At 51.0% G+C, this 26,130-nt stretch overlaps 9 protein-coding genes across 9 annotated transcripts; 5 read left to right on the top strand and 4 right to left on the bottom strand.

The window, feature by feature from the left end:
- Positions 1 to 134: 134 nt before the first annotated feature.
- On the bottom strand, positions 135 to 1,091 carry CTRU02_210269 (3-hydroxyacyl- dehydrogenase; the record flags this gene model as incomplete). The annotated part of the gene is made up of 3 exons (XM_036729719.1): positions 135 to 629; positions 688 to 943; positions 1,054 to 1,091. The coding sequence occupies 3 exons, from the start codon at positions 1,089 to 1,091 to the stop codon at positions 135 to 137; spliced, it is 789 nt and encodes a 262-aa protein (XP_036578561.1).
- Positions 1,092 to 2,097: 1,006 nt separating this feature from the next.
- On the top strand, positions 2,098 to 3,319 carry CTRU02_210268 (GTP-binding protein ypt4; the record flags this gene model as incomplete). The annotated part of the gene is made up of 4 exons (XM_036729717.1): positions 2,098 to 2,160; positions 2,232 to 2,296; positions 2,379 to 2,508; positions 2,585 to 3,319. The coding sequence occupies 4 exons, from the start codon at positions 2,098 to 2,100 to the stop codon at positions 3,317 to 3,319; spliced, it is 993 nt and encodes a 330-aa protein (XP_036578559.1).
- Positions 3,320 to 5,613: 2,294 nt separating this feature from the next.
- CTRU02_210266 (Beta-mannosidase B 2) lies at positions 5,614 to 8,231 on the top strand (the record flags this gene model as incomplete). Its single annotated transcript, XM_036729715.1, has 2 exons — positions 5,614 to 6,123; positions 6,183 to 8,231. The coding sequence occupies 2 exons, from the start codon at positions 5,614 to 5,616 to the stop codon at positions 8,229 to 8,231; spliced, it is 2,559 nt and encodes an 852-aa protein (XP_036578558.1).
- A 233-nt stretch (positions 8,232 to 8,464) lies between these two features.
- Positions 8,465 to 9,656, bottom strand: CTRU02_210267 (uncharacterized protein; the record flags this gene model as incomplete). The annotated part of the gene is made up of 2 exons (XM_036729716.1): positions 8,465 to 9,331; positions 9,417 to 9,656. The coding sequence occupies 2 exons, from the start codon at positions 9,654 to 9,656 to the stop codon at positions 8,465 to 8,467; spliced, it is 1,107 nt and encodes a 368-aa protein (XP_036578557.1).
- Positions 9,657 to 11,274: 1,618 nt separating this feature from the next.
- Positions 11,275 to 12,496, bottom strand: CTRU02_210265 (xylitol dehydrogenase; the record flags this gene model as incomplete). Its single annotated transcript, XM_036729713.1, has 2 exons — positions 11,275 to 12,402; positions 12,473 to 12,496. The coding sequence occupies 2 exons, from the start codon at positions 12,494 to 12,496 to the stop codon at positions 11,275 to 11,277; spliced, it is 1,152 nt and encodes a 383-aa protein (XP_036578556.1).
- A 4,488-nt stretch (positions 12,497 to 16,984) lies between these two features.
- Positions 16,985 to 17,521, top strand: CTRU02_210264 (uncharacterized protein; the record flags this gene model as incomplete). Its single annotated transcript, XM_036729712.2, has 1 exon — positions 16,985 to 17,521. One exon carries the CDS (start codon positions 16,985 to 16,987, stop codon positions 17,519 to 17,521), a length of 537 nt encoding a protein of 178 aa, XP_036578554.2.
- Positions 17,522 to 19,882: 2,361 nt separating this feature from the next.
- Positions 19,883 to 20,566, top strand: CTRU02_210263 (uncharacterized protein; the record flags this gene model as incomplete). The annotated part of the gene is made up of 1 exon (XM_036729711.1): positions 19,883 to 20,566. The coding sequence occupies one exon, from the start codon at positions 19,883 to 19,885 to the stop codon at positions 20,564 to 20,566; it is 684 nt and encodes a 227-aa protein (XP_036578553.1).
- Positions 20,567 to 21,989: 1,423 nt separating this feature from the next.
- CTRU02_210262 (ap family 2) lies at positions 21,990 to 23,267 on the top strand (the record flags this gene model as incomplete). The annotated part of the gene is made up of 7 exons (XM_036729710.1): positions 21,990 to 22,092; positions 22,156 to 22,249; positions 22,317 to 22,454; positions 22,526 to 22,684; positions 22,736 to 22,838; positions 22,918 to 23,093; positions 23,168 to 23,267. The coding sequence occupies 7 exons, from the start codon at positions 21,990 to 21,992 to the stop codon at positions 23,265 to 23,267; spliced, it is 873 nt and encodes a 290-aa protein (XP_036578552.1).
- A 928-nt stretch (positions 23,268 to 24,195) lies between these two features.
- On the bottom strand, positions 24,196 to 25,494 carry CTRU02_210261 (uncharacterized protein; the record flags this gene model as incomplete). The annotated part of the gene is made up of 1 exon (XM_036729709.1): positions 24,196 to 25,494. One exon carries the CDS (start codon positions 25,492 to 25,494, stop codon positions 24,196 to 24,198), a length of 1,299 nt encoding a protein of 432 aa, XP_036578551.1.
- Between the last annotated feature and the right edge of the window lie 636 nt (positions 25,495 to 26,130).

The raw sequence follows: 26,130 nt of genomic DNA, 5'->3' as shown, positions 1-26,130 counted from the left end.
GCCATTATCCACTGTTGAGGATCCTTGAAGGGTACGACGACACTGTATTTCATGAGAGCGACGTCCTTCAACCACAACACTGATCCCAAAGTTGGTGCGCTGAATACAAAGGTTTATTATCTACGACAGTGTTCCTACAATTTACTCGGCATTCTCATACCGCCATCCAGACGAAGCACCGTCCCGTTGAGCATGACGTTCTCAATAGCATGCCTCGCCAACGCGGCAAACTCCTCGGGCTTTCCCGCGCGGACGGGAAACTCCATGGCGCGCTCGAGGCTGGCGCGGACCTTCTTACCCATGACTGCTGTCATACGGGACTCGAACAGACTGGGGGCAATGGTCACGACGCGGATGCCGAAGCGGGCGAGGTCGCGGGTCATGGGGAGAGTCATGGCGGTGACGGCGCCCTTGCTGGCGGCGTAGGCGACCTGGCCCTTTTGGCCGTCAAAGGCGGCTGACGAGGCGACCATGATGACGACGCCGCGCTCGCCGTCCGGCGCGGAGGGCTCGTTTTTGGCCAGAAGAGCGAGAGCCTGACGCGTGAGATCGATGGTCCCGCGGAGGTTGATGTTGAGGACAAAGTCCCAGTCGTCCAAGCTGAAGGGATTGCCGTCACGGTCGAGGATCTTGGTGTGTTGTCAGTACATGCCCCTCTCCGCCGTGTTTTCCTCACCGGAACCTTACCGTTGCCGGATTTCCCACACCGGCGGCCGGAATGACGCCGCCTAGGGCTTTGCCAGTCTGCTTCACCCACTCGGCGGTGCCCTGGACGGCGGCCTCGATGCTCTTGGTGTCGAGGACATCGCAGACGAAGAACTTGGCCGAGGAGCCTAGTTTGGCGACTAGCTCGTTACCAAGGTCCTCGTTCATGTCCAGGATGGCGACATTTCCCCCATTCTTGCATATTTCCTCTACGCAAGCTTGTCCCAGGCCGGAGGCGCTGCGGTGGGATGAAAGTCAGTATGGAAGGGAGTTGAAGAAAGACACTGACATGTGATAAGGGATGAGAGTGATAGGGGGGGTTGGTCTGAGGTGCATTGTCTTGCTTACCCGCCTGAAATGATGAAAGTACGGCCTTCAATCTTCATTTTACTGAGAATGTGTGAGATAGGATAAAGTTAAAAGGTTGGTTCGGCCACTGGTTTGATGCCGAGTGAGGTGTAAGCAGCGGCAGCGGGAGGTAAGAGCTTACAGCGGATGCTCCACTGAAGCTCGGTAGACCGGTCAGTCGAGCCTCGGTACGGAGCCAGGGGCTTTCGGTGGCCGTAAGTGGGTCTCCTGGTGGTTCTATTGGAGAGTGTCTTAGAGTGTGAGTGATGACATAACATGAATGACACAAGAAGCTGACGTAAGTGTGATGACATAAGAAAAGATGGGCTTAAGGTACGTACTGCTAGCTTCTTATCGGCCACGAGTGTGGCTGACACTGATTTGGGCTGGTGGCCTGTCAGCTCGACACCAGAAGGAGAAGGAGAAGCAGAAGCAGCAGGAGAAGGAAAAGCTGAAGCTGGCGCTCGTGCCTCCCGCGTATCGGGCATGCAAAGACCTCCCCCCACCAGTGAGTGGTCAGTGGTCCCCAGCGGCACAAGATCCTCTATTACTAGTCTATTACTAGTACAGTAGCAGTATCCGCAGGTGGTCCTTGTAGGTGGCTCTCCAGGTGGCCCAGAAGAGGTCCAGGTCCTGGTCCCCTCACCGACCATCCCATGTTACAGGTCCGAGACCCGGCAAGGCCCAGTAAGGCCCAGTAAAGCCCATCTGCTGCTCTTCCGTCATTCTGTTGTTTTTGCTCATTTGTGCATATCTGCTTCTGCGCTTTCAATCTATTACCATACATCACATCACATCGCATTCCCTGCTCGACACGAAACGCAGGGCCGAACTCGAACTCGAACTGCTCGCTACGACCTCAACGTCGTGTCCAGCTAGAGAGGCCGTGGCTTTTGTCTTTTCCATCTTCTTTTTCTTTTTGCTCATGCTCTAGTTGTTGCTTTTCCCTGCTTACAAACCCCTCGATCCCGCGCCCAACTTTTTTCGTCGCACCCCCCCATCACCGATCACCGATCACCGTTATAAACATTCCGTGCCGCCACCATGACGAGACCGCGCGGGACAAGCGCCGCCAGCGAGGAGAGCGATGTTACCGCCGGCCAGCAGGTCAGCAATGAATTCAGTTGCCGATGAAAATTACCAGGGACGCAAATATGCTGACGGGATGACGCGCACAGGAGCTGGGTAGCATGTACGACTACCTAGCCAAGATTATCCTCCTGGGACCGAGCGGGACAGGAAAGTGAGTCGTCTCCCACTCCGGTGCAAGGTCGAGAATACATTCGGAAGACGAGACATGGCTGACGATAGCCTTATCGACGTAGATCATGCTTGCTGCATCGCTTCGTTAAGAATGAATGGCGGGTCTTATCGTCCCAGACCATCGGCGTTGAGTTTGCGAGCAAAATCATCAAGGTTGGCACCGGATCCCGGCGCAAACGTATAAAGCTACAGGTATATGGCCCCCCTCACCGCCTTTGGCCGGCATCGCCGCGAGGTAGCGGAGAAGCTAACAAACTGGGTACTACAGCTCTGGGACACCGCCGGCACCGAACGATTCCGCTCCGTCTCGCGATCATACTACCGAGGCGCCGCTGGCGCCATATTGGTCTACGATGTCACATCTCACAGCAGCTTCCGCGGTCTGCAGCCCTTCCTTAACGACGCCCGAGCCCTCGCCTCTCCCAACTTATCTTGCCTCCTCGTCGGCAACAAACTCGACCTCGCTTCCGATCCCCTAATCGACACGAGCCTCCCACCCCCGACACCGAGCAGCGTCGGCTCCATGTCCTACTTCACGAGCGGATCAGTCGGAACGAGTATGCCGTCGCTCGGCACGCAGCAAAAGGCAACAGAAGCCCCCGAAGGCCGCGAGGTCGCCAACGCAGACGCAAATAGGTGGGCGAGCACGGTGGGAATACCCGTGGTGATGGAGGCGAGCGCATTCAGCGGCGAAAATGTGGACGAGATCTTTGCGAGACTTGCTCGCATGATCCTCACCAAAATTGAGCTGGGAGACATTGATCCGGACGATCCGATGAGCGGCATCCAATACGGGGACGGTTACGGTGGGGGCTGGAGCGCGGGGGCCAGCGACGGTGCGAGTATTAAGAGTTCCATGACCGGCGCGACGCTCGACGACACGGGCACCGTGAGGAGACGGAGAGGAAGACGAAATACCCGGAGCGGCGCAAACTGGGGGCTGCGAGATTGGGAGGAAGTGTTTACGTTGTCGAACCGACGTAGAGGAGGGAACTGCTGCTAGTGCATACCATCGTAGCGGAAGAGGAGGAAGAGGAGAAGAAGAAGGAAGTGGACACGGCATGCATCCTGCGACAGCGAGGAGATGCTGAACTTGGACGCGAAATGCTTTCTTTTGTTGAAACTGTGGGTTTGCGAGGAGTTTTGGGACGTTATCTTGCTGCTGTCGCCGCCGGGCCGGGACAAGAGGCTCGGAGGATTCCTTTTTTTTTTTTTTCCTTTTTTTTTCGACGCTGTTGGGATCTGATTTGCCTGACGACGGGTTAGGCGCGTTCGCTTCAAGAGTCGAGTTGGGCTGGCGTTCCGGGATAGATACCTCGTTCCCAGGTCGGGGCCGGCCGTATACAACATACATACACACTTGACAACAGACAGCTACATAACATTAATGACACCTACCATTCCTGATACCTACCATTACCCGAAGCAACACTTTCGATAGACGTCTTTGACAGGATGAGGTTTGACTTCTGCGGCCCGTGAAGGACGGCTATCGATACCCGGCTCACCTGGTTTATCATGTGAATGAGCTGATCAGCATCAGTAACGAAAGCAGTTCATGTCGAAGGACGGAGCTTCGGCTTCCAGTGCGGGTATAACGAAGGTGATATCAAAGCCTCCAAGACGTCCATCCGCCGTCCTCGGCGGGAATGACGTTGCTTCACTGGACTGCTAAATGACAGTTTACAAGGCTGGACAGGACAAGGGCCAGACCAGACCTGGCGAGGTGCAGAGAATGGTACCACGAGCCAAAAGTGCTTGGTATACGGAGTAGTGATTTGTCAGACCAGGAGTCGGTGACAAGTTTGACCAAGTAAAATCATAAAATAAAAAAACAAAAAAGAGAAAAAAAAAAGCCAAAAATGGAGCAAAATATTCCAGCAGTGTTAGTCGTCATAAGGTTATACCTAAGAAAAGTAGAGAGGATGCGATGACATCGGGTGCGTGATGGTACCTCATCCCCAGTCCCGAATAGGAAAACGGAAGACCTCCCTCCGTGACGAGACCCCACCAGGATGAGCAGGGGGGGGCTTGTGAGCTTTGGGGACGGTTTTGGGGTAAGTGAAGAAGCCCCCACATCAAAGACAGGTGGTGATTTATATTTCCGAATGGGGGAGACGGTTCTGGTACCAAGGAGGCGGTCCTTCGAATGGGATGAGATACCGCATTGCCATGAGAGCGAGTCGGGTGATTGAGTAGTTTTCCAGTAAAGAGTTCCTGATTTTTCGGAAGACACCCCCGGTTGAAAACTGGCCTATTAGTGAGAGAGAAACAACGAACATGATTAGGACGCTTCAAGCCCGTCCCCAATATCCTCCATCAGGTCCCAAGGGCCAAAATGATCACCACCAAAATGGACCCTTGGCCCTGTAAGCGGTACCTCGTGCGTGGTACCCTCCCTCCCAAATGCAGCCCGTCGGCACGCCGAGTTTACCCAGCATGGGATGTAACGCTCTTTTACACCGATTTGCGTGCTAATTGTCGGACAATTGGAGAAAAGAGGCGTCCCTCATTCTCCGCTTCCTGGTGAGGGGGAAGCGGGCGAAGAAGACAATAAAAACACATCTATGGTGTAGAATTTGAGGTGAGCATGGGTCCGCCGTTGAGAGGATGGAGATGCATCTCGGCGGATGTCGTCCCGTCGTTCAGACTGAGAAACGGCGCCTTCTGCCCCCCTGGAATCCCGTGTTGAACCTACATACTACATCCCTGAACGAGGCGAGGCGAGGGCACAGTAGCTCGGCTGGTCGTGGAGTGTCAAGTCGCATGAGGTGACGGGTGTGATGAGTGAGATGGGGATGGGATGGGTACGGGGGTATATGAAGACGACGCATCCTCCCGCAATTTTCCTCACATTTGCACGGTCAGGTCTTTTTCTGGCTGAGAGCTTCTGTTTCTTTACCGGCAGGAAATTGACATCGTGCTCATCCATTATACCCATCATCACCGTTGCGGGTTGAATCGTTGAGTAAGAGTTGTTGCGTCTCTCGTCTTTCATCGTCTCATTGAGCAATTGTACCTGCCCCTCCATACCCCTCCAAACTTGGAAGGTACCCCCGTCATCTTGCCCCTACCCGACCCCGCCATCCATCCTCGGTGCTCGACCCGTCCGACATCACCTCGTCACCGTCGTTGCTCTTAAGCTGCTCTTCTCCCCCCCCAACACATTGTTTGTAAGTTTCAACACTTCTTTCACACACTCAATTGACGGGCCAATTGCAACCGCCGTCACTCAGCCAAATGCGCCTCCACTCCAATATACCGTACAAGTCGAACGCAGCTAATACACGCAGGACCATGGCTCCCCGAACCGTGATCCCAATCGACAAGAACTGGCAGTTCAGGCAGGTCGATAAAGAGGACAGCAAGCTTCTCGCCGTCAGCCAGTTCCCCACAAACGTCCACCTTGACCTCATCCACCACGGCGTCATTCCCGACCCCTTCATCGGCAAGAACGAGCTGGACGTGCAATGGATTGGCGAGGCCCAATGGCTGTACAAGACCACTTTCGCCTCTGAGGCCATCCCGGAGGGTGCCAAGGCCGTCCTGGCCTTTGATGGTCTCGACACCTTTGCTACCGTTGTGCTCAACGGCAAGACCATTCTTGAAACGGACAACATGTTCACCCCAGAGCGTGTCGATGTTACCTCGGTACTCAAGAAGGACGGCGACAACGAGCTTGAAATTACCTTTGATAGCGCTTACCTGCGCGGCTGGAAGTTGGTTGAAAAGTACCCCGACCACAAGTGGGGATGCTGGAACGGTGACAACTCGAGACTGGCTGTCCGGAAAGCTCAATACCACTGGGTAGGTCCCCTTTCTTCTCCTCGCGTTTCTATGTGAACGGCTTGACTAAAACTACTTAGGGCTGGGACTGGGGCCCGACTCTGCTGACCTGCGGTCCTTGGAGGCCCATCAACCTCGAAATTTACGAGTCCCGCCTATCCGACCTGTACTTCGAGACCACTGTCGACGAGTCCCTCAAGAGTGCCAAGGTCGTTGCCCATGCCACAACAGAAGGCAAGGCATCCAAGGTCCGCTTCGACGTCTCGCTCGACGGAAAGTCCGTTGCCTCCGAGACCGTCGCAGCCGAAGCCGACTCGGATGTTGCCGCCACTTTCCAGATCCAGGACCCCGCGCTGTGGTACCCTATTCGCTACGGCAAGCAGCCCCTTTACACTGTCACCGCCACGCTTGTCGACGGCGATGAGGAGGTTGACAGCCTTTCGAAGAAGATGGGTATCCGCAAGGTTGAGCTCGTTCAGCGCCCACTCAAGGAGCAGCCCGGCACATCCTTCTTCTTCCAGGTTAACAACGTGCCCATCTTCTGCGGCGGTAGCGACTGGATCCCTGCCGATAACTTCATCCCCCGCATCAGCAAAGAGCGCTACTACGACTGGGTTCGCCTGCTGGCTGACGGTAACCAGTTCATGGTCCGCGTTTGGGGCGGCGGCATTTACGAAGAGCAGGAATTCTACGACGCATGCGACGAGTATGGTATCCTTGTGTGGCAAGACTTTATGTTCGGCTGCGGAAACTACCCCGCCTGGCCGGAGCTGCTCAAGTCCATCGACAGGGAGGCGAGAGTGAACGTCAAGATGCTCCGCCACCACCCCTCTATCGTCATTTGGGCCGGCAACAACGAGGACTACCAGTATGCAGAGAGCGAAAATCTTACTTACGACCTTGCCAACAAGGATGCCGAGAGCTGGCTCAAGACAGACTTCCCCGCGCGCTACATCTACGAGAAGGTCCTCGTCGACGCCTGCAAGGACCTCATCCCAGACACCTTTTACCACTTTGGCAGCCCCTGGAGCGGTGACAACACCCGCGACCCCACAGTCGGTGACTTGCACCAGTGGAACGTCTGGCACGGCACGCAAGAGAAGTACCAAAACTTTGACAAGCTCGTCGGCCGCTTCGTCTCCGAGTTCGGCATGGAGGCGTTCCCCTCAGTCAAGACCATTGACGCTTATCTGCCCCTGGGTAAGGACGACCCGGATCGGTACCCGCAGTCCTCGACCGTTGATTTCCACAACAAGGCCGACGGCCACGAGCGCCGCATCGCGTTGTACCTTGTTGAGAACTTCCGCTACGCCCCGGACCCGCTGGAGCATTTCGTCTACTGCACCCAGCTCATGCAGGCGGAGTGCCTGGCGTCCGCCTATCGCCTCTGGAAGCGTCAGTGGAAGGGCCCCGGACGTGAGTACTGTGGCGGTGCGCTTGTGTGGCAGATCAACGACTGCTGGCCGGTTACCTCGTGGGCCATCTGCGACTACTACCTCCGTCCCAAGCACGCTTACTTCACCGTCAAGCGCGAGATGGCCCCCATCTCCATCGGCATCACACGCCACGAGCATAAGCACGCCCAGGACAAGTACACGCGCGTCAACGTTGACGTCAAGCACCAGATTGAGATTTGGGGTTCCAACCTGCAGCTCGAGGATCTGACCGTCGACTGTCTCGTCAAGGCATGGGACGTTGAGACCGGCGAGGAGACGTACTCCGAGACCGTCGCCAGCGCATTCGTGCTCCCTGAGAACAGGTCGACTGAAATCGCAGCGTTCGAGGTGCCTGCGCCGAAAAAGGGAGATGAGGCCAAGACTGTCGTCGCGGCGTACCTCATCCAGGACGGAAAGCAGATTGCGAGATACGTCAACTGGCCTGAGCCGCTCAAGTACCTCCACCTGCAGAAGCCAAAGAGCCTCAAGGCTGTGCTGTCGGAGGACGGATCTGTGGTGCGCGTCAGCGCCGAGGTCCCCGTCAAGGGTCTCGCGTTGGAGAGCGAGGACGACGCGGTCGTATTCAGCGACAACTTGGTCGATATCGTTCCTGGCGAGACGGTGGAGATTGTCGTCAAGGGTGCTAGCAAGGACAGCAAGATTGAGACGCGGTACCTGGGTATGCTTAACTGATGGCCCATGTATCATGTCATGAAAGGCGAAAAAGAAAGAGGGAGTGATTTGTTAAATGAGGAACATTCGAGGTATCATTTGAAAAAAAGATTAATAAAGCGTTTTAATATCCTGCATCTTTCCAGACATCATTAAGCCCGACATTACATGTGAAACATCCCATCTGCATTACAATCCTGCTTGCTCCTATCGTCTCTTTCCCTTTCTGCATCTTTTTTCTTTTTTTTTTTTTTTCAACGAAGTTCCTGGGGAGGAGGCTTGTTGAAATCCTGTCCCTGGGTAGGTGGCGGCGAACCCGAGACGGGGGAAGGGTGGTAATGGTGGCTGGTGAATTGCTGGGTGGACGTGTACTGGTGGTGCTGCTGCTGTTGAGGCGGCGGCGACGAGTGGTAGACCTGGGTGTATTCACCTCCGCCTCCGCCGGTGTGTTGCTGCTGGAACTGCTGCTGGGCAGGCGACGACGACTCCTGGTAGTGTTGGGTGGTTTGAGTCGTGTAGGGCGGCTGTTGCTGTTGCTGGTGCTGGTGCTCGTGTTGCTGGTATTGCTGGTACTGTTGTTCCTGTTGCTGTTGGTGCTGCTGGTGCTGTGGCTGTGGCTGCTGGTACTGCTGCTGGTTTTGCTGGTACTGCTGCTGTTGGTTGACGGTTGTATCGACGGAAGGCGAGTAGAGCTGCTGCTTCGACTCGAGCTGGATCTCGCCGGAGCTGGCGGCGGCGGAGGCGGCCGGGGCGCCGGTCTTGCGCCACTTGAGGAAGACGACGAGGGTCCAGACGAAGGTGACGATGAAGAGGATGAGCTGCAGCGCCGACAGGCCGGCGATGGCGGCCAGCATGGCGAGGGCGCCCTTGCCCATGACGATGTAGCGCTTGAAGACGGTGCAGCGGCCCGAGTTGACGGCGGAGCCGTCGGAGGAGCAGGACGCCGTGACGGGGACGACAAAGGTGGCGCGGCGGGCGGCCGTGGCGCCCATTGTGCTTAGCCACAGGATGCACATGAAGAGGTCCAGCGCCAGCACGGCGTACAATTGGTACGCCTTGCGGAAGTTGACGATTTTCTCCGTGAGGAGGGCGTAGAGGACTATGATCCATGTGAAGAGTGACTGTGGTGGTGTTAGTTGATGTTGTTGTTTTTTCCTTTTTTTTTTTTTTTTTTTGGTGACTGGGGGAAACAGAATGAGGAGGTACCATTGCAAGGGAGAGACCGAGCTCGTCCATGTAAACCCAGTGGATGATGGCTCCCGAGAGGCCGAGGATGATGATGGCGAGAACGAACTGAAAGGCACGGATGGCAACGATCCATGCCGGCGTCGTGATGACGGGCGGCTGGCTGAGGGATCCCGAAGACGTCGTCACCGGCGCGTGCGTCTGTTGTGGTGCCTGCTGCTGCGGCAGCGGCTGCTGCTGTTGATGTTGTGTATTCTCCATCGCGGCGACGGTAATATGATGTGATGTTTGTAGAAACGTATCCGAGCGGCCCCTGACGGTGGTGGCGGCGTATAGTCAAACGGCTTTTTTGCGAGCCCCAAAAACCCGGTTCCTTGCAAAAAAGGTGTAAGGGGGGGAAGTTATTCCCAGTCTAGTCGTGTAGTGGAGGAAAAGCTTGAAGGGATGAAGGGGGATGTGAAGAGCGCCATGGCTGTTCCGAGGGCGTCGAACGTACTTATGGGCTGAAAAAGCCACTGGGCGAGGAATGTTTGAATCGGGGGCTCGTGTTTAGCCAAACCCAAACGGGCAATGGGAATCTTGCTTGTTGCAATCTTATCGTCCATTTCTCATCGAGCCCGACGGACTCGTACTACTCGAAAAGGGGGGAGAGGGGAGGGAGGGAGGGAGGGGCGGTGATTGCCTGGCAGCTGCAGGGTCCGTTTCCAGCCGCTCGCAAAGCCATGATTGAGTATCACTCTCTCTCTCTTCATGGTGAGGTGGTGAGGCTCCGGCTCGATCTGCTGCCAGAGGCTTATTTTCTTACCACCCCGGCCAGCAAGAAATATGCCCAACTGCGGAGTTGACGTGAAAGCTGGAAACGGTAATGGGGGAGGAGTGGAGACTTTTGATGGACAGAAAGGGTTCAGCTCGCCCTGCATGGTTTGGATGGTTCGTCTTGGCGGGAGATGGGGAATACCAAGAGGACAAATCTGCTTCGTACAACGCACGCGGTGGGTGTTGCGGTGATGACTCGTCAATTGACATGATTGTCGCGCTGCTGGACTGGGGGGGTTAACTGGAAATATCGTGTCTTGGTGAGAAAGCCCTGCCCAGGCTGCCTGAGCCAACCACATAGGGCGACGTCAGACATATGATTCCGCGCTGACCGGGGGGGGAGGGAAACAGACCACGGGATGAGTGGAGATCGGAACGCCGGTCTAGGCCGGTTCGGGAGATGGGGTCGTGCCCCGTGGTCGCTAGTTCGCTGTGGCGTCTTCAGCTCTAGGCTGGAAGGCGGAGTCTCGCAGATGTTATCGGCTGTTGTTGTAGTATTGGGTTGGTAATTATGGGCGCTAGATGGTATGGAGAAGGCGTTGCGATGGGCTAGTTGATAACGAATACCTGATCGTCTGGCTGCCTTGTGGGCATAGTTCGTTGTATCCTGCTAACTTTCTATGATTATCGATAGCCTCATTGAAGCCTCAATGCTTGGCACTGCTCCGGTTGCCGGCCGATAATCTTTACCGCTGCACGTTTCATCAGCCTAGGCTAGCAGTGCCGGGCGCAGCTTGTCGTACGATGCCCAATGACTGATTTTTGGTGTTGAGCAGGCGGCAGGCTTCTCTTGGTAGCATTTAATATATGCGTAGCGGGCTTGCACATGGTTCAGACAGAAACACCTAGAGGGGAAAAAAAAAATGAGGGGGGAAAAAAGTAGTAACAAATAGATCGTCATTTAGATCATATACCAATATACATGACCATCGTCAATACCATACATGCTGCATGCGCCGTAAAATAGATCGCCAACCCGCCCAGACGCCCACTTTTCAACACCCGCTCGCCGGCTTCGCTTTTCCCTATTTTTTTTTTCTCATTCTTGTGTCGTGTCTCTCCTTTAGCAGCATCCGCCCTGGTTGCCGTTCTCGGCCACCTTCTTGGGATCGACGCTGGTGCTCAGCTCGCTCTCAACCTTCTCGTTGGGGCCAGCGATGAGGATCTTGATGACCTGACCCTCCTTGACCTTCTTGAAGGCCTCCTCAGCCTGGTTGAAGCTGACGATGCCAGTGATGAGCTTCTTGACGTTGACTCTGCCGTTGGCGACGAGGTCAATGGCCAGCTTGTAGTCACCGGGGCCGTAGCGGAAGCTGCCGCGAGCAGTGACCTCCTTCAGGCACAGGGCCATGATGGGGAAGTTGATATCGGCCTTGCCCATGCCACCCTGGACGTAAGTACCGCCCATCTTGACGACGTGCAGAGAAGTCTGGATGGAAGGCTCGGCACCGCTGGCATCGATGACAATGTCAGCGCCCTCACCAAGGTCGCACTGCTTGATCAAAGCCTTGGCATTCTCCTCGGCAGAAACGCGCTGGGAGAGGTAGGTATGGGTGGAGGCGAGCTCCTTGGCGAAGTCGAGCTTGGACTGGACGATGTCGACGCTGACGACCTTGGTGGCACCGAAGGACTTGGCGACGGCGGCGCAGAGCAGACCGACAGGGCCAGCGCCCATGACGACAACGCTGGCGCCGGGGGTGACCTGGGCCTGCTTGGTGATGTGGACGGCGACGGCGAGGGGCTCGATCAGAGCACCCTCCTGGAGGGAGACGTTGTCGGGGAGCTTGTAGCAGAAGTCAAAGGGGGCGGTCCAGAAACCGGTAAGGGTACCGTCGTAGGGAGGGGTGGCAGCGAAGCGCATGTCGGGGCAGAGGTTGTAACGGCCAGCAAGGCAGTTCTCGCAGCGGCGGCAGGGGTAGCCGGGCTCGAGGGCGATGCGATCGCCAGCCTTGAGGGTCTTCACGGCCTCACCAACCTGGACGACGGTGCCGGCAGACTCGTGGCCGAGAACCATGGGGTCCTTGACGACGAAGTGGCCGATGGCACCGTGCTCCCAGTAGTGGACATCGGAGCCGCAAATACCAGTGTAGTTGACGGCGACGAGAACATCGTGGGGGTCAGAGAGCTTAGGGATAGGGCGCTCGGCGAACTCGACGTCGTGAGGCTTGTTGAGGATGAAGGAAAGGTTCTGCAAGAGGTCAGTTTCTATCTCGAAGGGACCAAGTATGCCAGATGTGGCAAGAAGGCGGGGGGAAACGTACGCTCTTGCCTTCGGTGCCGGCCATGATGACGATTTTGTGAAAGAGGTGGAGTTGGAGGTTTGGTGTTTTGCGGTTTTGGGAGTGGTCGGGTGTCTATTCACCGAGAGAAGAAAACTGATTAAAGAGCTGGACAATTCGTCGCAGAAGTCACAAACCGACAAGTTCGGAAGGGGGTATCTTTGGGAGAAGCACACAGAAGAATGCAAAGACGGATGGTAAGTAAGGAAGAAGAGGGAGAGGAGCAGGAAACGACTGAAGCTCTGGATATCGTGGTCCGGTGCGCAATGGATTAAATAGCTATGACAACAACCCTGGCCCGCAGCACGGCGAGGACCGAAGCGGATTGGACGGGGTAGGGATGGCGAGTGGACGATAGACTGGAACAGAAAATGGGGAATCCGGCTGGAGACGACAACTGGCGTAGCCACTGGGATGCAGTCCGATGGGAAAAGGGCTACGATTGAGAGGGAAAAAAAAACGGTGTTCCATGTCGCCTATCGGTGGTGGTGGTGGTGGTGGTGGTGGTGGTGCTGCTGCTGCTGCTGCTACTGCTGGCGGCGCTCTGTTGCCCCTCATTGCGGCGCGTCTAGAGCTCCAGATTTCCATCATTAACCCGCACCATTACCCATGCGCCGGGCCTCGCTCCCTGTCACTTCCAAACTCTGCCATGTTAAGCGGTGGTCGGCCGGGTCGAGACTTAGCGATGGCATCCCCGTCGGGCTAAGGGGAAAAGAGCTGTCACCGGTGCGGGGTGGGGGGCGTCGATATCGAAAAATGAAGACATTCCGAAATAGAAATAAATAAAGATAAGTAAAAGAATAAGAATAAGAGAAAAAAATAAAATTGAATTATCAAAGCCAATGAGGCTACTCCATCGATATTGGGAAAGAAGCTGCCGGTGTAGAGAGCTCTTTCCCTCCCGCGTTGTTGCTTAGTCCTTAGGGGGCGCGTCATAGGTCGTAGTGGGGAGGGGCGATGGAGGGGGGGTTCCGGCAGCGCTGGCAGGAAGGCGTGGGAAGCCCGCACCTGCAGCAGCTTCCTTGGTGCTTTCCGCAGTTGCGCAGCTTCCTGGTGGTAATTGCGATTGTTGCGACTGCCCCCAAATATGGTGAAGAGGGGTGATAGGTGCGCAACGGCACTGGCCCGGATTTAGCGTCCTGTACCTATTTATCCAGCATTTTACCCGCACCAATGGGGTATTCTCAATTGGATCCGGTAGCTGGGTTCTGGTGGGGTTCAAGATCCGGGGGTCTCGACGCCAGTGGGGGGTAGGTAAAAATGGGCTGGGGAGGGTAAAAAGTTCTCGGGTCATGCTTCATGCTCATGCTGGTCATTCACTCTCGCTCTCCCACTCCAAGTGTTACTTACCTTTACCGCTCATTCTCATTTCTCATCTTTTTTTGGTTCCTTGTCCGGCTTCATCTGTTCTCCGTCACCGGGTTCGAGACCGGTCTTTCTGTCATGTGGACCGGCAGACTTTTTTGCTGATTCCTCGTGTTGGTCTTACTGTGCTCCATAAACTCCTTATTTTATTTCTGTTGAGAGATCCTAGACCTAGACCGACACTCCTCCCCCCTTTGGACTTCCTGTCTGTGACTTGCGTATCCGTAATCTTTCTTCTTCTGTATCTTTCGGGGCCCCCGTGAGTCCGGTCATGTCCGGCGGCTGTGCCATTACTGATACCACTTGTGCAGATCGTTGCCGGGGGCACAGCAAGACTCGGTCGATGTTCTCGTCCAGCATCGGCTCAACGTCTAGGGGAGGGTTCCTTCTGTAGTGGTGGTGTGTGCCCGGTTGCTTCGCTGTTCGGCATAAGTCTCGCTTTCTCTCGTAGGATCTCTTTGTAGTAAATCTTGGTCGACGAGTGTCGATGGCGATGCTGTGCAGCTCTCTCACTCATCAGAGTCTGCATACCTACTGGTACAGAGGGGGGGCCATCCTTCATATTTATGTTCCTGTCCTACCCGAAATGCTAACTTGGCTTGCGGGACGCTCTCCCGCTGGAATCCAGCCGTCTTGGGACACTTGCAGGGGAATCTGTCGATCTGGGGAAACGGCTTCTTCCTCAGTCCACAACCTTATCCTCCGTGGTTTCCCTAAACTGTCCTTGCACGCCACTGTCATGCCATTGCACATGGGGCCCCGGTGGGCTCTAAGTGAGCTTCGTAGCCGCCCTGAGCACCTTTGAGCGAATCGACGTCTTGCTGGGAGCTACTTACACGCTATTGTCCTATCAAAAAGCTTCGCCTGCCTCGCCATCCTGCATGTTGACCGGGATGTGTCGGCCCAGGCCAGCAGTACCCTGTCCGCCTCGCCTTTGTGAGCGGTAGGACACATGAAAACATGTCCCAGTTTGTGAATTACCAATCTACATGGTCTCGGTTCTTCGGTTAGCGCTGTTATGCTATTCCTACATCTTAAACTGTCTAAGCTGTTGTAAGCTATCATTTTGAGCCGTCATATCCGATGATATCATTGGTCCGGATGATTGTCGTTTTACAAAAGCGCATATTGGCTTGCTGGGCGATATCAATACTGCAATTTGTAGGGAATATTACAACACCTTACTCAAACCGTATCACCTGGGTGAGTCCAGCTATGATCAGACTTTATTTTCACACGGCAATGCCGGGTTATAACAGTCAGCCACGCAGGTAGTATTTGATGCATGATTTTGGGTGATCAAAGTCTGTCTCCCTTGAAGCAATCTCGATGGGCAAGTCACATCAGTCTAGGGTGAATACCCAAGGACATGATAGTTTTCCCTTGAGCTTAGTATCTCTCATCTTGCAGCGACTTGGTGGACGGATTGTGCTGGTATTGCTCTCTTCAATATGGCACTTGACAACGCGAAATAGGAGTGCGGCTGCGAGGAACCCACCCTCCAATAGCGGTTAGAACCGTAAAGCCCCGGTCACAGACTAACAAGAGCTATCTCTATAATAATTCAAGGAATCCGGTCCAAAGTGATGCAATTGGCTGTTTCTGTTGCCTTACACATACGGAACAGGGGATCCTGCGCGTCCTACACAAACCCAGGATAGTAAGGTCGCCACAGGTCCATCGTCTCACACCTGCCACTCTTGTAACACATTGGTCTTCTGTAAGATATTCAAAGGAGCCTCTTGAAGTGTCACCGTCTAAAGTCTAACTCTAGGACTTGTAGCTAGGGAAGATCTGTTCTAGGGGAAGGCCATGAAAGTGCAAAACAAATGGCCATTGCTGTTCTCAGATGTGGGGTTCACAGCGACTATGGCACAATCTAGATTGGAAAGCATATCCGGTTTAGCAATTGCCGTCTGCCTTGGGGCAAACTGTTGTCACGACACCAGTTAGCAGGTGGGTTTGCCCCCAAAGCTTTCAGACATAAGGTATGGAGCGGTACTTGAAATTCAAGGCAAGAAACCAAAGCAGAATATTGTAAATTTTCAAGCAAATGTTACCGAGCAAAATGTTTATCTTGGCTATGTTGCGACCCATTTGTCAAAGTGATGCAACGAAGAGCTTGATTCCATTATCTCACCAAGCATTAAAGCAGCCAAACCCTTCATTTCACATGACTAGCAATCTAATACCCCTTCGCCTATCTAAAGCATCTACCCAGAAAATGCTTTCGTAATTTTCCATGTTCTCCATCTTTCTTTGATAGCAGGTGTCGAAATGTTGTAGTGTAAACACGGCATTGCGGATTAATGGATGCTGCGAACCTAGTGAACAGGGTCGTTTAGGTATTTGACATCTGAGGTACTCATGTCAGCTCATAGTCAGGCCAATGAATGCAAAACCTATCCCCGCACGCGAACAAGCCGTTGATGCCGCAAAATTAGACTTTATTAAAAGGTCATTCGACGAAGGTGTCAGTTCTTGCATGCAAAAGTGAGGCAATCATTTCCTGATATCTCTTCTTTTTCTCGGTGGCTTCTTCCACGTTGGTTGGCTTTACGGATCTGCCGACATGCAAGCGACCTTGTTGGTGACGCTGGTATTGCCAACTTGTGAACCCCTCACGGATCTTACTGAGGCCAAACGAGCAGATCATTCCAAATTTCCTGTCACTGATATGACTCGCATCTTGGTGCTGCAGGCAATACTGCATTGCGGCCTGAGCCCTGCTGCTTTGAGGATGAACGAGCCGAGTTGGAGCAGGCTCTGAGGAGGCGACTGATTGCCTTCTTAATTCTATCACTCATTGGTCAATTGGGTAACCCGTTAAGGCAAGACTTGCCGGACAGAACCATGAGGATACTCATCGAACGCGAATTTTCAATGAGTGAACAGCAACGGAAATTTTGCGTCAAGCTATTGGGACAAGCGAGGGTCTGCATTAAGTAGTTGACGTTGGCAAGGCAGACTCCAGGGAATCGCGAGCAGCAATTTGAGTAGCAGAAAAGTTTGACATTTAAAAGCTCTTGATCGTCCTCACTTGAGATGTCTTTCTTTTCAAGCTTCTCAACAGACTTCACATTGGAGATTTTGCATCAACGTTACTTAGAACCATTAACCTACCTTGAAATGGCGCCAATCAGAGTCTACAGGATGACCGATTCCATCGGGCCGGAGCACCAACAGCTTCTTTACGAGCCTATCGTACTCGAGCAAGCTCTGCAGGAGGTTCCCCGCCGCCGTGGCAACGTTGCTCCCGAGGAGTTAGAGGACGAATATACTACTCTGACGTCCAACGAACAAGCTTTCAGATGCCTCCTAAACAGAGTCGCTGAAGTCTGTGAAAATCGAGATGGCGGGGAGACGGATACTTCGATAACGGTCTTCGAAACCGATGAAGGCCCTCTTTTCATGTTCGGATCGAAACAGAGGAGCGCAGATGACCTCAAGGAGACAGAGGACTTTATCAAGGATCTGCTCAACATTGCCGCTAATACGCCTGGCATAATAAACCAAAAGGCCGTGACGAGGGAGATTCTCCGTAGGGTCCTTAGGTTTAACACCACTCGTCTAAAACGCTATCTGAAGCGGTTGGGATTTTATTTGAATGAATGTGTCGAAGACCCCGAGGTCCGTCTTCCAGAAGGTCAGTATGTTCCCTTTTGATCCGGTTGTGAACACGTTTCCGCGACTAATACACCTTGAAACGCTAGAATTGAAGCTTGACCTACAGAAATTGAAGGGCCTAGCCGAGTTTTCACACGAGATTGTGGATAAGAACAGCCGGGAAAAATGTAATATCACATTCAAATGTTTGCAATCATCATTATACATACTGACGCCACAGGTGAAGTCCTAAAAGATTGCGGAAAGCTTATCAAAGCCATACATGTAATGAAGGGCACTGCACTTGACCTAACGATCATACACAGTGGAAAGAACGAAAACCTTTCTGGAGCCAGAGACTGGTACATGCTACATCGCTATCTTGGGTGCCTGCTGGCTTTCCGTCAGGCGACAGAAGTCATCAGCGATGTATTGAGCCGAGCCAAACGAAGCGACCCTTCAAACCCGTTCAAGGGGCTATTACAGAACGCCAAGGTAACGTCCCGCACCCACATTTGGGCACCCCCCACATTTGGGCACCCCAAAAATCATGATGCATTTCACTATATATCAACTTCAGCCATTGATTATATTTAATCTATTGCCACAACAATACTATTTCCCTCAAGAGTAGGTAAATCAGACTTGCTGGATTTATCTGAGCTATCCTCAATTTCGCCCGCTTCAATTTGAGCCTTCCGAATAGCTTTAATGTTGGCAAACTTCGAATTTAGGCTCGTTGTGACCTTCTTCCGCTTCCTAGCCCTAGATGCCTCAACTTCTGCTTCCAGCGCCTCAATCTTTCACTAAGCTACAGCCAGTTTATAGCTCTGTTTATCAAATCCCTTTTGAACCTTACGAAAAAGTAGTCGTTAAGTATTTCGATTATGCCTAACCTTGTTATATAAGTTAAATTAATCCTATAGCTTAGACTGCTTCGTTAGCGTTAACTAGCATACTGCTAATGTCTCTAATGCTTATTTTTCGCTTGCTATAGTATTAGATAGTCCCTTATAAGGCTAATCGGTCTGTCTAGCTAGTGTTAATAGGTTCCTAAGTAGAAGAAGGCTTATTAGCGGTTTAGCTATGCTTATAGGCTATAGACCTATATATTTCTAACTGCTAATAATATTCTTACTTATAAATGCTATATAGCATGCTTTTCTATAGTAAAGGAGAAAGTTTCTCTTACCTATAATAATGCTAGCGTCTTATTAATCTAGGTATAGAAGCTTTTTCTTATATATAGCTTTTAGCAGCCTAAATACTAACTAATCAAGCAGCTGAAGAACGTAAGATATATATAGCGGTAGGAAGAGTAAGAGTATCTTATTCTTAAAGCAGATATATATAAATTCTGTTATTTTATAGCTATTATGCCTATTAAGAATAAGTAATCTAGACTCTTTAAGGTCTTAGGGTTAGGTTAATAGTATAAAGACCTTCTATAGCTATTTAATAGTAATAAAATCCGACGTCTAGCTATTTTCTATTACTATAAACTTCTAGCTATTATATTTAGTTAAATCGAGAGGAAACTATTATTATTAAACAGTCTTCCCCTTATATATTATAAGTAGAGGCAATGCTTTGCTAGTTGTAGAGATATACTTAATTAGAAATGTCTAAGCCTAAGACCTAGGCTATTTCTTTCGAATAAAGCAAGTTTCTAATGATCTAAGAACTAATCTATTTGATCCTCTACCTTCTAGAATACCTGTTTTATCTATATTATATCGATTGCTTGCTTTGATTGCCTATATCTTAGGTAGAGCGAGATGCTTAAACTATTCCCTAATTATATTAGTTAAGGCATTATTAACATGCTAGGAATTAATTGCTTTGCTTCTCTAAACCTTGATTGATAGATTTCTCTTGATAAATGATTAAACCTAGTTTCTTCCGAGAGGCTGGAAGTCTCTACGTGTCTGTAGAATCCTCTTAGCAAAATCCTTGAGCTGTTGATAGGTTGGTGGAAGGCCTAGGGCAGCTTGTATTCGAATCCATTCAGCCAAGTGACTTTCCTAGGTTGGTAATAGCCTCTGTAACCTAGCGAAAGCAACACCTCTTGTTTGGTGACCTCTTATTCTGTTTTGTAGTGTAGTTCGTAGTATGCCCTTATCATAAGCTGCTTTTTTTATACTACAGCCGCTAGTAATAGCCTTAAGTGCCTTAAGCAAGTCATCTTCGGTATATTAGCGTATATAGGTATAAATAATAAGCATATAAAGTTAGATTATAATTAGTAAAAAGTTAAAAAAGTAGTAAATAATTAAAGTTGAGGGGTAGTCATGGTGTTGAGCGATTTTTGGGGTGCCCAAATGTGGGTGCGGGACGTTAATTGGGATTCAATCGAGCCATCCCATTTCCAATTCTGTCGCCAAAGCCTCGTCACCAACCGCGGAATCTATCATTCGCAACATGAGCTTGGAAGAGCACGAAGAAGCGTTATATCTAACAACAGCGGCGAAAATGCAGCAGTTTGGACTCGATAGCATCATCCAGGAGCAGGTCAGCAGCTGTGTCCCTAGATCATATGTGCATGCAGAGCTATTGGTGCACGAATATTACCGGCTGCACAGGGACAAACATCAGATCAAGAAATTCTGGAACGATTGGAAATATATCGGAAGCAACAAACCTACTTGTCGGCTATGCCAGCACTACATCAACGCAACCCCGGAACAGGTTTCGGTCAGTAACTCGCACCGCAAGCTCTATCTGGACTGTCAACTTCCGACAATCTTTGAGAACCATGGATCTGCCAATGTTAGCTTGGCAAACTTCACTATTCTGAGTCAAGTAACTGAAAGTGTTCGGAACGATTTGAAGAGAGCGTTGGATAAGTGCCTGTCGACAAGAAAGAATGAACTCAAGACCCACTTCACATGGCCGTTGCACTACAGGTCCGGCGCCAATGACCCCGCCAATCTAAATGATGCTGTGCCCAGGGTGCCTAGAGTTCTGGTCAGGCGTCACCCTAGAAACCAGGTACAGAATATGGCAGCCAGGGATGGCGGGAGCGGTATGGTTGGGAAGTTTGAGGCGGACATGGCTGATGATGATGAAAACGGAGGTGTCAGGGTGTCATCCGCGTATTATTGATCTGGGGGTGTTGAGAAGAGGCACATTTTATTACAGGTGAAATGTGCAGTTATGGCCTTCCATGAGTCTTTTGTAGTTTGGTATTTACTGTTTGCTCCATTGATTTTAAACGGGACTCATCGTCATATTCTACTGTTACCGTGAACAATGGCACATGTTCCAAGTTTAAAGCGGCGCTTTAGCCCGCCAATATATGTAGGGCTGAGGAAGCGCGCTTGAAAAGATGCGGAGTATGCAAGATTTAAGACGAAAAAGGCATTAAGCCCGAGTGACACCCAAGGCCACCGCAATGGGGAGGAACGTCCGGATATGCCCGGTAATTCGGTAAGTTAGGATGACTTGGAGAAAGGCTAAAGACGAGCCATCCAAAAAGAAAATATCACGTTCCAGGTATGTGCCGGATACCTAATCACTTCGGGTAGGGCTGCAGATAATCAGTGCTCCACGGGCCTGCTGCAAGTAGGGGGCTTCCGCATTACGGAATGGAGGACGCTTTGAAATGCCCATTTGTATTCGAGTTTCGAATTGGCCTTCAAAATTGCGCCGTATCAACCATTAATATATACTTGGGGTAAGTTAGTTGCCAGATGTTTAGATACTACCCAGCCAAATCTCTCTTCTGACCTGAAGATGTATGCTCATTTTGCGTTGACCGTCGTAAACTCATCACAGAATGCAGTCCAAAACCCCAACGTACGACTCAGCGTTTCAAGATGCACAACACTCATGAGAAACGAGAAAAAACATGGGATTTATAGAATTGGTTAGCCAAAGCTGATAAAGAAAATAGCTCGACAGGCGATGTTGCGATTCTTTTCTAAAACATCCAACTTTGGTGAGTTATGGTCGGGGAATCAGCCTCCACTCTCTCCTCGTTCCCCGGATTCCGAGGTGATAATTACCTTTTCGGGAAGCCAAAGTGGAGCACGGATTCTAAACCCGCGGGATCAGGTATGATGCCATCGTCCGGTTTTTTGGCGTTGCACATGATTTCCAGCTGTTTTGCGGATAAACTCTCAGCTCTAAGCAGTGGAACAGTACTGATTGGGCAATTTTTCGCCGAACATATCCATTCTGGACGCGAGCCATTCGAAAAATCCGCGCTGAATTGGGATCAGAGACAAATTTGGTGGGGTTCGGCCCATTTTCGGGGTCCACGCTTTGGCCTTGCAAGTCGAATTGCCATTATTCCATTGGCTGGCTATAGATGGGAATCCAAGCTCGACTCTGCCGCGGGGCAATGAATCGTGGGGGAGAGCTATGAACCACTTGAGCTTTGCCCAGCGTAAGAAGCCCGGAGTTGTAGTTAAAAGGGCATGCCCTGCCCCTTTGATGCTTTCTCAATGATTTTCTTGGGTCTTTCCACCTCTCGCACTACAAACCATTGCTCCGACTTACACTGACAACCGCCCCCGCCACCAACATGCCTAACATCACTCGTTTCCGTACTTTGTGGGGTATCCCTCCTGGAGATAACTTCGCGACATGGAGGGGATTGTTCCCTGAACTGAAGGCTAAAGGATACAGTGAGTGACAGCCAAAGGCTTCAAGGGTCACGATCAGGATCTCAACTAACGGGTGCATGACAGCCGGAGTGGAGATTGATTTCAGAGCCGTCAAAACCGAAGACCTCCCCGAATTGAGAAAGCTCCTCGACGAGCATGGCTTTCAGTTCATCGCCCAGTACGTTGAAATCTTGCTTTTTTCTTCATTAAGTGCTAGAACCCATAGACTAACACCGCCTCCGTAGGATCATGTCCTCATGGCCCGGATATGAAGGCCCCAGACCTCCTGGACTGACACCCAAGGACCATCTCGACTTCTACCGCAGTCAACTAGAACGTGCCAAGATCCTCAAAGCTGATAAAGTCAACGCTCAATCGGGAAGGTATGTTACCAAATCGAAGCAGAAGAGGGGCAGCTATGCAAGTCGACTTGGTCGCTGACACGCTGTAACAGTGACATCTGGACGCCCGACCAATCTGTTGAATTTTACCAGGGTACTTTCAAGATCGATGAAGAGCTAGGTTTCGCTGGCCGCGTAGTTCACGAGACGCACCGGAACCGCTCTCTTTACCACCCTTACATTGCGAAATATGTCTTGGACAGAGTACCTAAGTGAGCTTTAATTTTGTTCACTTACCAGTACGACCGCTAACCCTACTATAGCCTCCGTATTACCGCCGACATTTCTCATTGGGTTGTTGTTGGAGAGCGGTTGTTGGACGTTTCAGAAGAAGACCGGGAGATTCTCGAGAAAGTCATTCCTCACGTAAGCTTTGAATCCCCAGGCTACACCCCAGCCTTTGTGGAACGTACCTGGACACACAGCTTACAGTTTGAAAACGCAGGTATACCACATCCACGCTCGTATTGGCACGACCCAGTCGTCACAATGCCCCGACCCCTCCAACCCTATCTACACGGCCGAGAGAGAGTTTTTCGAGAAATTGTGGACCAAGATCGTCCAAAACGCTGTCAAGACACGTGGCGACGACTTCCAAGTAACATTTACTCCTGAGTATGGGTGAGTAGTAATCCGCTGGATGGAATTTGCTTCTGTTTTGCGATATGAATGAAACTAACACGTGTATTCAATAGCCCATACCCTTATCACCCCCATTTCGGACCGAGAGTTTACACCGAGGTTGCCGACACTGAAGGCGTTCGTCTGGAGAAGCTGTTCTTGGCAGCACTGTAATACTGTTTGGTTGTTTCGATCTTTTAATAGAGAGATAAGGAGGAGTTACACTCGAAGGACATACGAATTTACGGCGATAACTATGAGCGTATGAAAATGGGAAGGTAGAGAGGATATACTATCACTTGGTCTAGAGGGATAGATTCTGAAATGAGCCCAAAATAGAACTTTTTAGATCAATCATGGATCCGTTCTTGTTAGAGATAATGACAAATATCGAAACTGAATTTGTTGTGAATGTTTTCTACTTTCCCTGAATCTAGGAAGTGCTAGGATAAAGACCCCAGCCGAGTCTGCTGTCGCTTGCAAGAGCCATGCAACGAGACGCGTCGCAATCCTGTTATTCTTGATGAAGTTGCTACCAGGTACGTCCGAAACACAATGCTTAACGCTAAGTTAAGAAGCCTGTTCTGTTATGGATGAAGGCTTATCCAGGATGTCAACTTAGCTTCTGCTCAGTTATGGAAAAAGCTAGTGAAAAAGGTCAACGAGCAAGGTGGAACATACGCATCTAGTATGGTGGTCAGTCTTTTGTTTCTGCAATACTTACCAGGGAAATGGTTTTATTAAGTAAATCTATTAGGTCAATAGGCAATGCTACTAATCTTTACATTTTCTGTTTGCCAATGTAGCTCACCTCTGTTGATAGTTCTCTTTAAATAGCTAGACTCACTCTCCTCACATTTGCTCTCGCATGACTACTGAAGACGGATTACACTGTTATCATTATAACTAAGAAGAGCAATGAATTCCTTTATATTCTTGTTACTATGTGTTTATTACAAATATGCACGTTGATGTGCTGTATGTTGTGGCTGGCGCAGTTGCCTTTACATGAAAACCGCTTCAACTTCGTCTATGATTAACATGTTGTCCTCCCAGTGTATAGGACAAGCGATGGGATTCGTCTTCATGAGCCCCAATAGTCTTATTTTTGCGGGAGTACTCTCCAAAGACAAGCCAAGCAGAAGCTAGATGAGATGAACGTAACTCCGGCGAATATCTGAGCTCCTGTGTACTTCCCGGTCTGCGCAAATATCTCCAAAGCGATTGGCGAGCTAAATGTGGAGGGGAGAGCCAAAGCTACCCAGAGGATGGATAAGCCAGAAGGTAGGTTCTTGAGGCCTACTACATGTGCTATTATAGGCCCGATCGTCACCCAGAACGCACCGGCTACAAGGCCCACAGCGAGCGCAAAGAAAATGAGGAGCCCAAAAGATTTCGCATTCAGCCAAATAGCCAAGCAGAAGACCCCAGAGAGGAGGTTCATCAACAGGGCAATCTTGATATGTCCGCAACGATCGCTGAGCCTTCCAATGACCGGTCGTCCTATTGCTTGCCCCAGCATAAAAAGAGCTGGTATCCAGGCAGCTTGGGACGCGTCAAGTCCGATGATGTTGGCGTAATTAGCCAAAGTAAAGATGAGGATGAAATAGCCCAGCATGCTAAGGAAGCCGAAAGCGATGATGAGTAGAAACTCCTTTCTCTTAAGCAAGGAAATGTCGAATGCCACTGGAAGTGCTCCAGTGGCAGCGTACCGTGTTTTTATGAAGAGAGTACATGCGATGTTAACGACCGCAGAAACTAGGCACAGAATCCGGTAGGCCCAGTCGACTCCGAGGTTCCGAATCATGGCACCGGTACTGAGAGAGTAGGTGAACCCGCCGAGCCCCGCGCCGGCAATGGCTATCCCGTTGGCCAGAGCACGTCTTCTGTTAAACCATTGGGATATGATGCCGTAGGACGGAAGGAAAAGCATGCCCATGCCCAAGCCAAACAATACTCCTTGTGACAGAAAAAGATGCCATATTTCCTTCGAAAGGCTGGCACAGACAAGACCTGCTGACTGAAATAGCGCGCCGACTAGCATGGTCGGCCTTGTTCCAATCTTGCGCACGATGACGGTCATTGCAGGAGCAATGAAGAGAGTGCATCCCACACTAAGAGACCCAACTAGGGCGTATTGCAACTTGGTCGTGCCAGGAAAAGTGTCGTGAGCGATGAAGTCAGCCAGGAAGACAGAGTAAACTGAGCTAATGCCCCAGGAGTGGCCGTTTATTAAGGCGACGCTGATTGTGACGATCCAACCGTACCCTCCATCTGGTACAGGAGGGGGATCTTGTGTTATGGTCTGAGAATCGTCTGATATGTGTTCATGTTCGCGATTCTGCTGCAAGTTTTGGTTGTTTTCTGGCAGGCTGCTCTCTGACTCGTTTTTCTCGTTCATTTTGACAAGAGAGGTAAGATCTGTTTGTTTGAGTAGGTGGATTTGCTGAAAAAAACCCCAAACGACGTTTCAACACATATGACAGGAACTATTTTCTTTTGGAAAATCGGTGGTAGTCCATTCCATATGACTGCTTGTCCAAATTCTACGACCCTGGTGTGGTTAATGAGCAATCGAATTTAGTGCCCATTTGAGCACCACGAAACATATTTCCGCCGACCCATGGCAGGCAATCGGCGACCAAAACTAGCCATGTAAACATATTACCAAAGATATGCCGAATCTCGATTTAATTTGTCAGCTAAAAGTTTCCGAGAAAGATAATGCTTGTTTTACAAGAACGACTTTTCCACTTCTAACACCATCTAGTTACAGTTCGTGGGAGTTGCGGCGTGTTAAATATTCCCCGCAAGAGAGCATTACACATTGGTGGGGCTATTTGGTTACATGCTATTCGTCAAAACTATCCATTGGCAGCGAATGTCTCCGACCGAAAGGACATGGCGTCCAGCTTTGTTTAATCAGCACTTATTAGATCCTAAACTAGATGCCGACGAAAATGTGGTCCCCGAACCTATTTCATGCATGACACAGACGAATGAGACACTTGTACGCCCTATGCTCCTTAAAAGCCTT

Source organism: Colletotrichum truncatum (assembly GCF_014235925.2).
Source record: "Colletotrichum truncatum strain CMES1059 chromosome Unknown Contig_0006, whole genome shotgun sequence".
Lineage (NCBI taxonomy): Eukaryota > Fungi > Ascomycota > Sordariomycetes > Glomerellales > Glomerellaceae > Colletotrichum > Colletotrichum truncatum.
The sequence above is the reverse complement of the archived record's forward strand: the minus strand, read 5'-3'. Positions and strand labels throughout refer to the sequence as shown.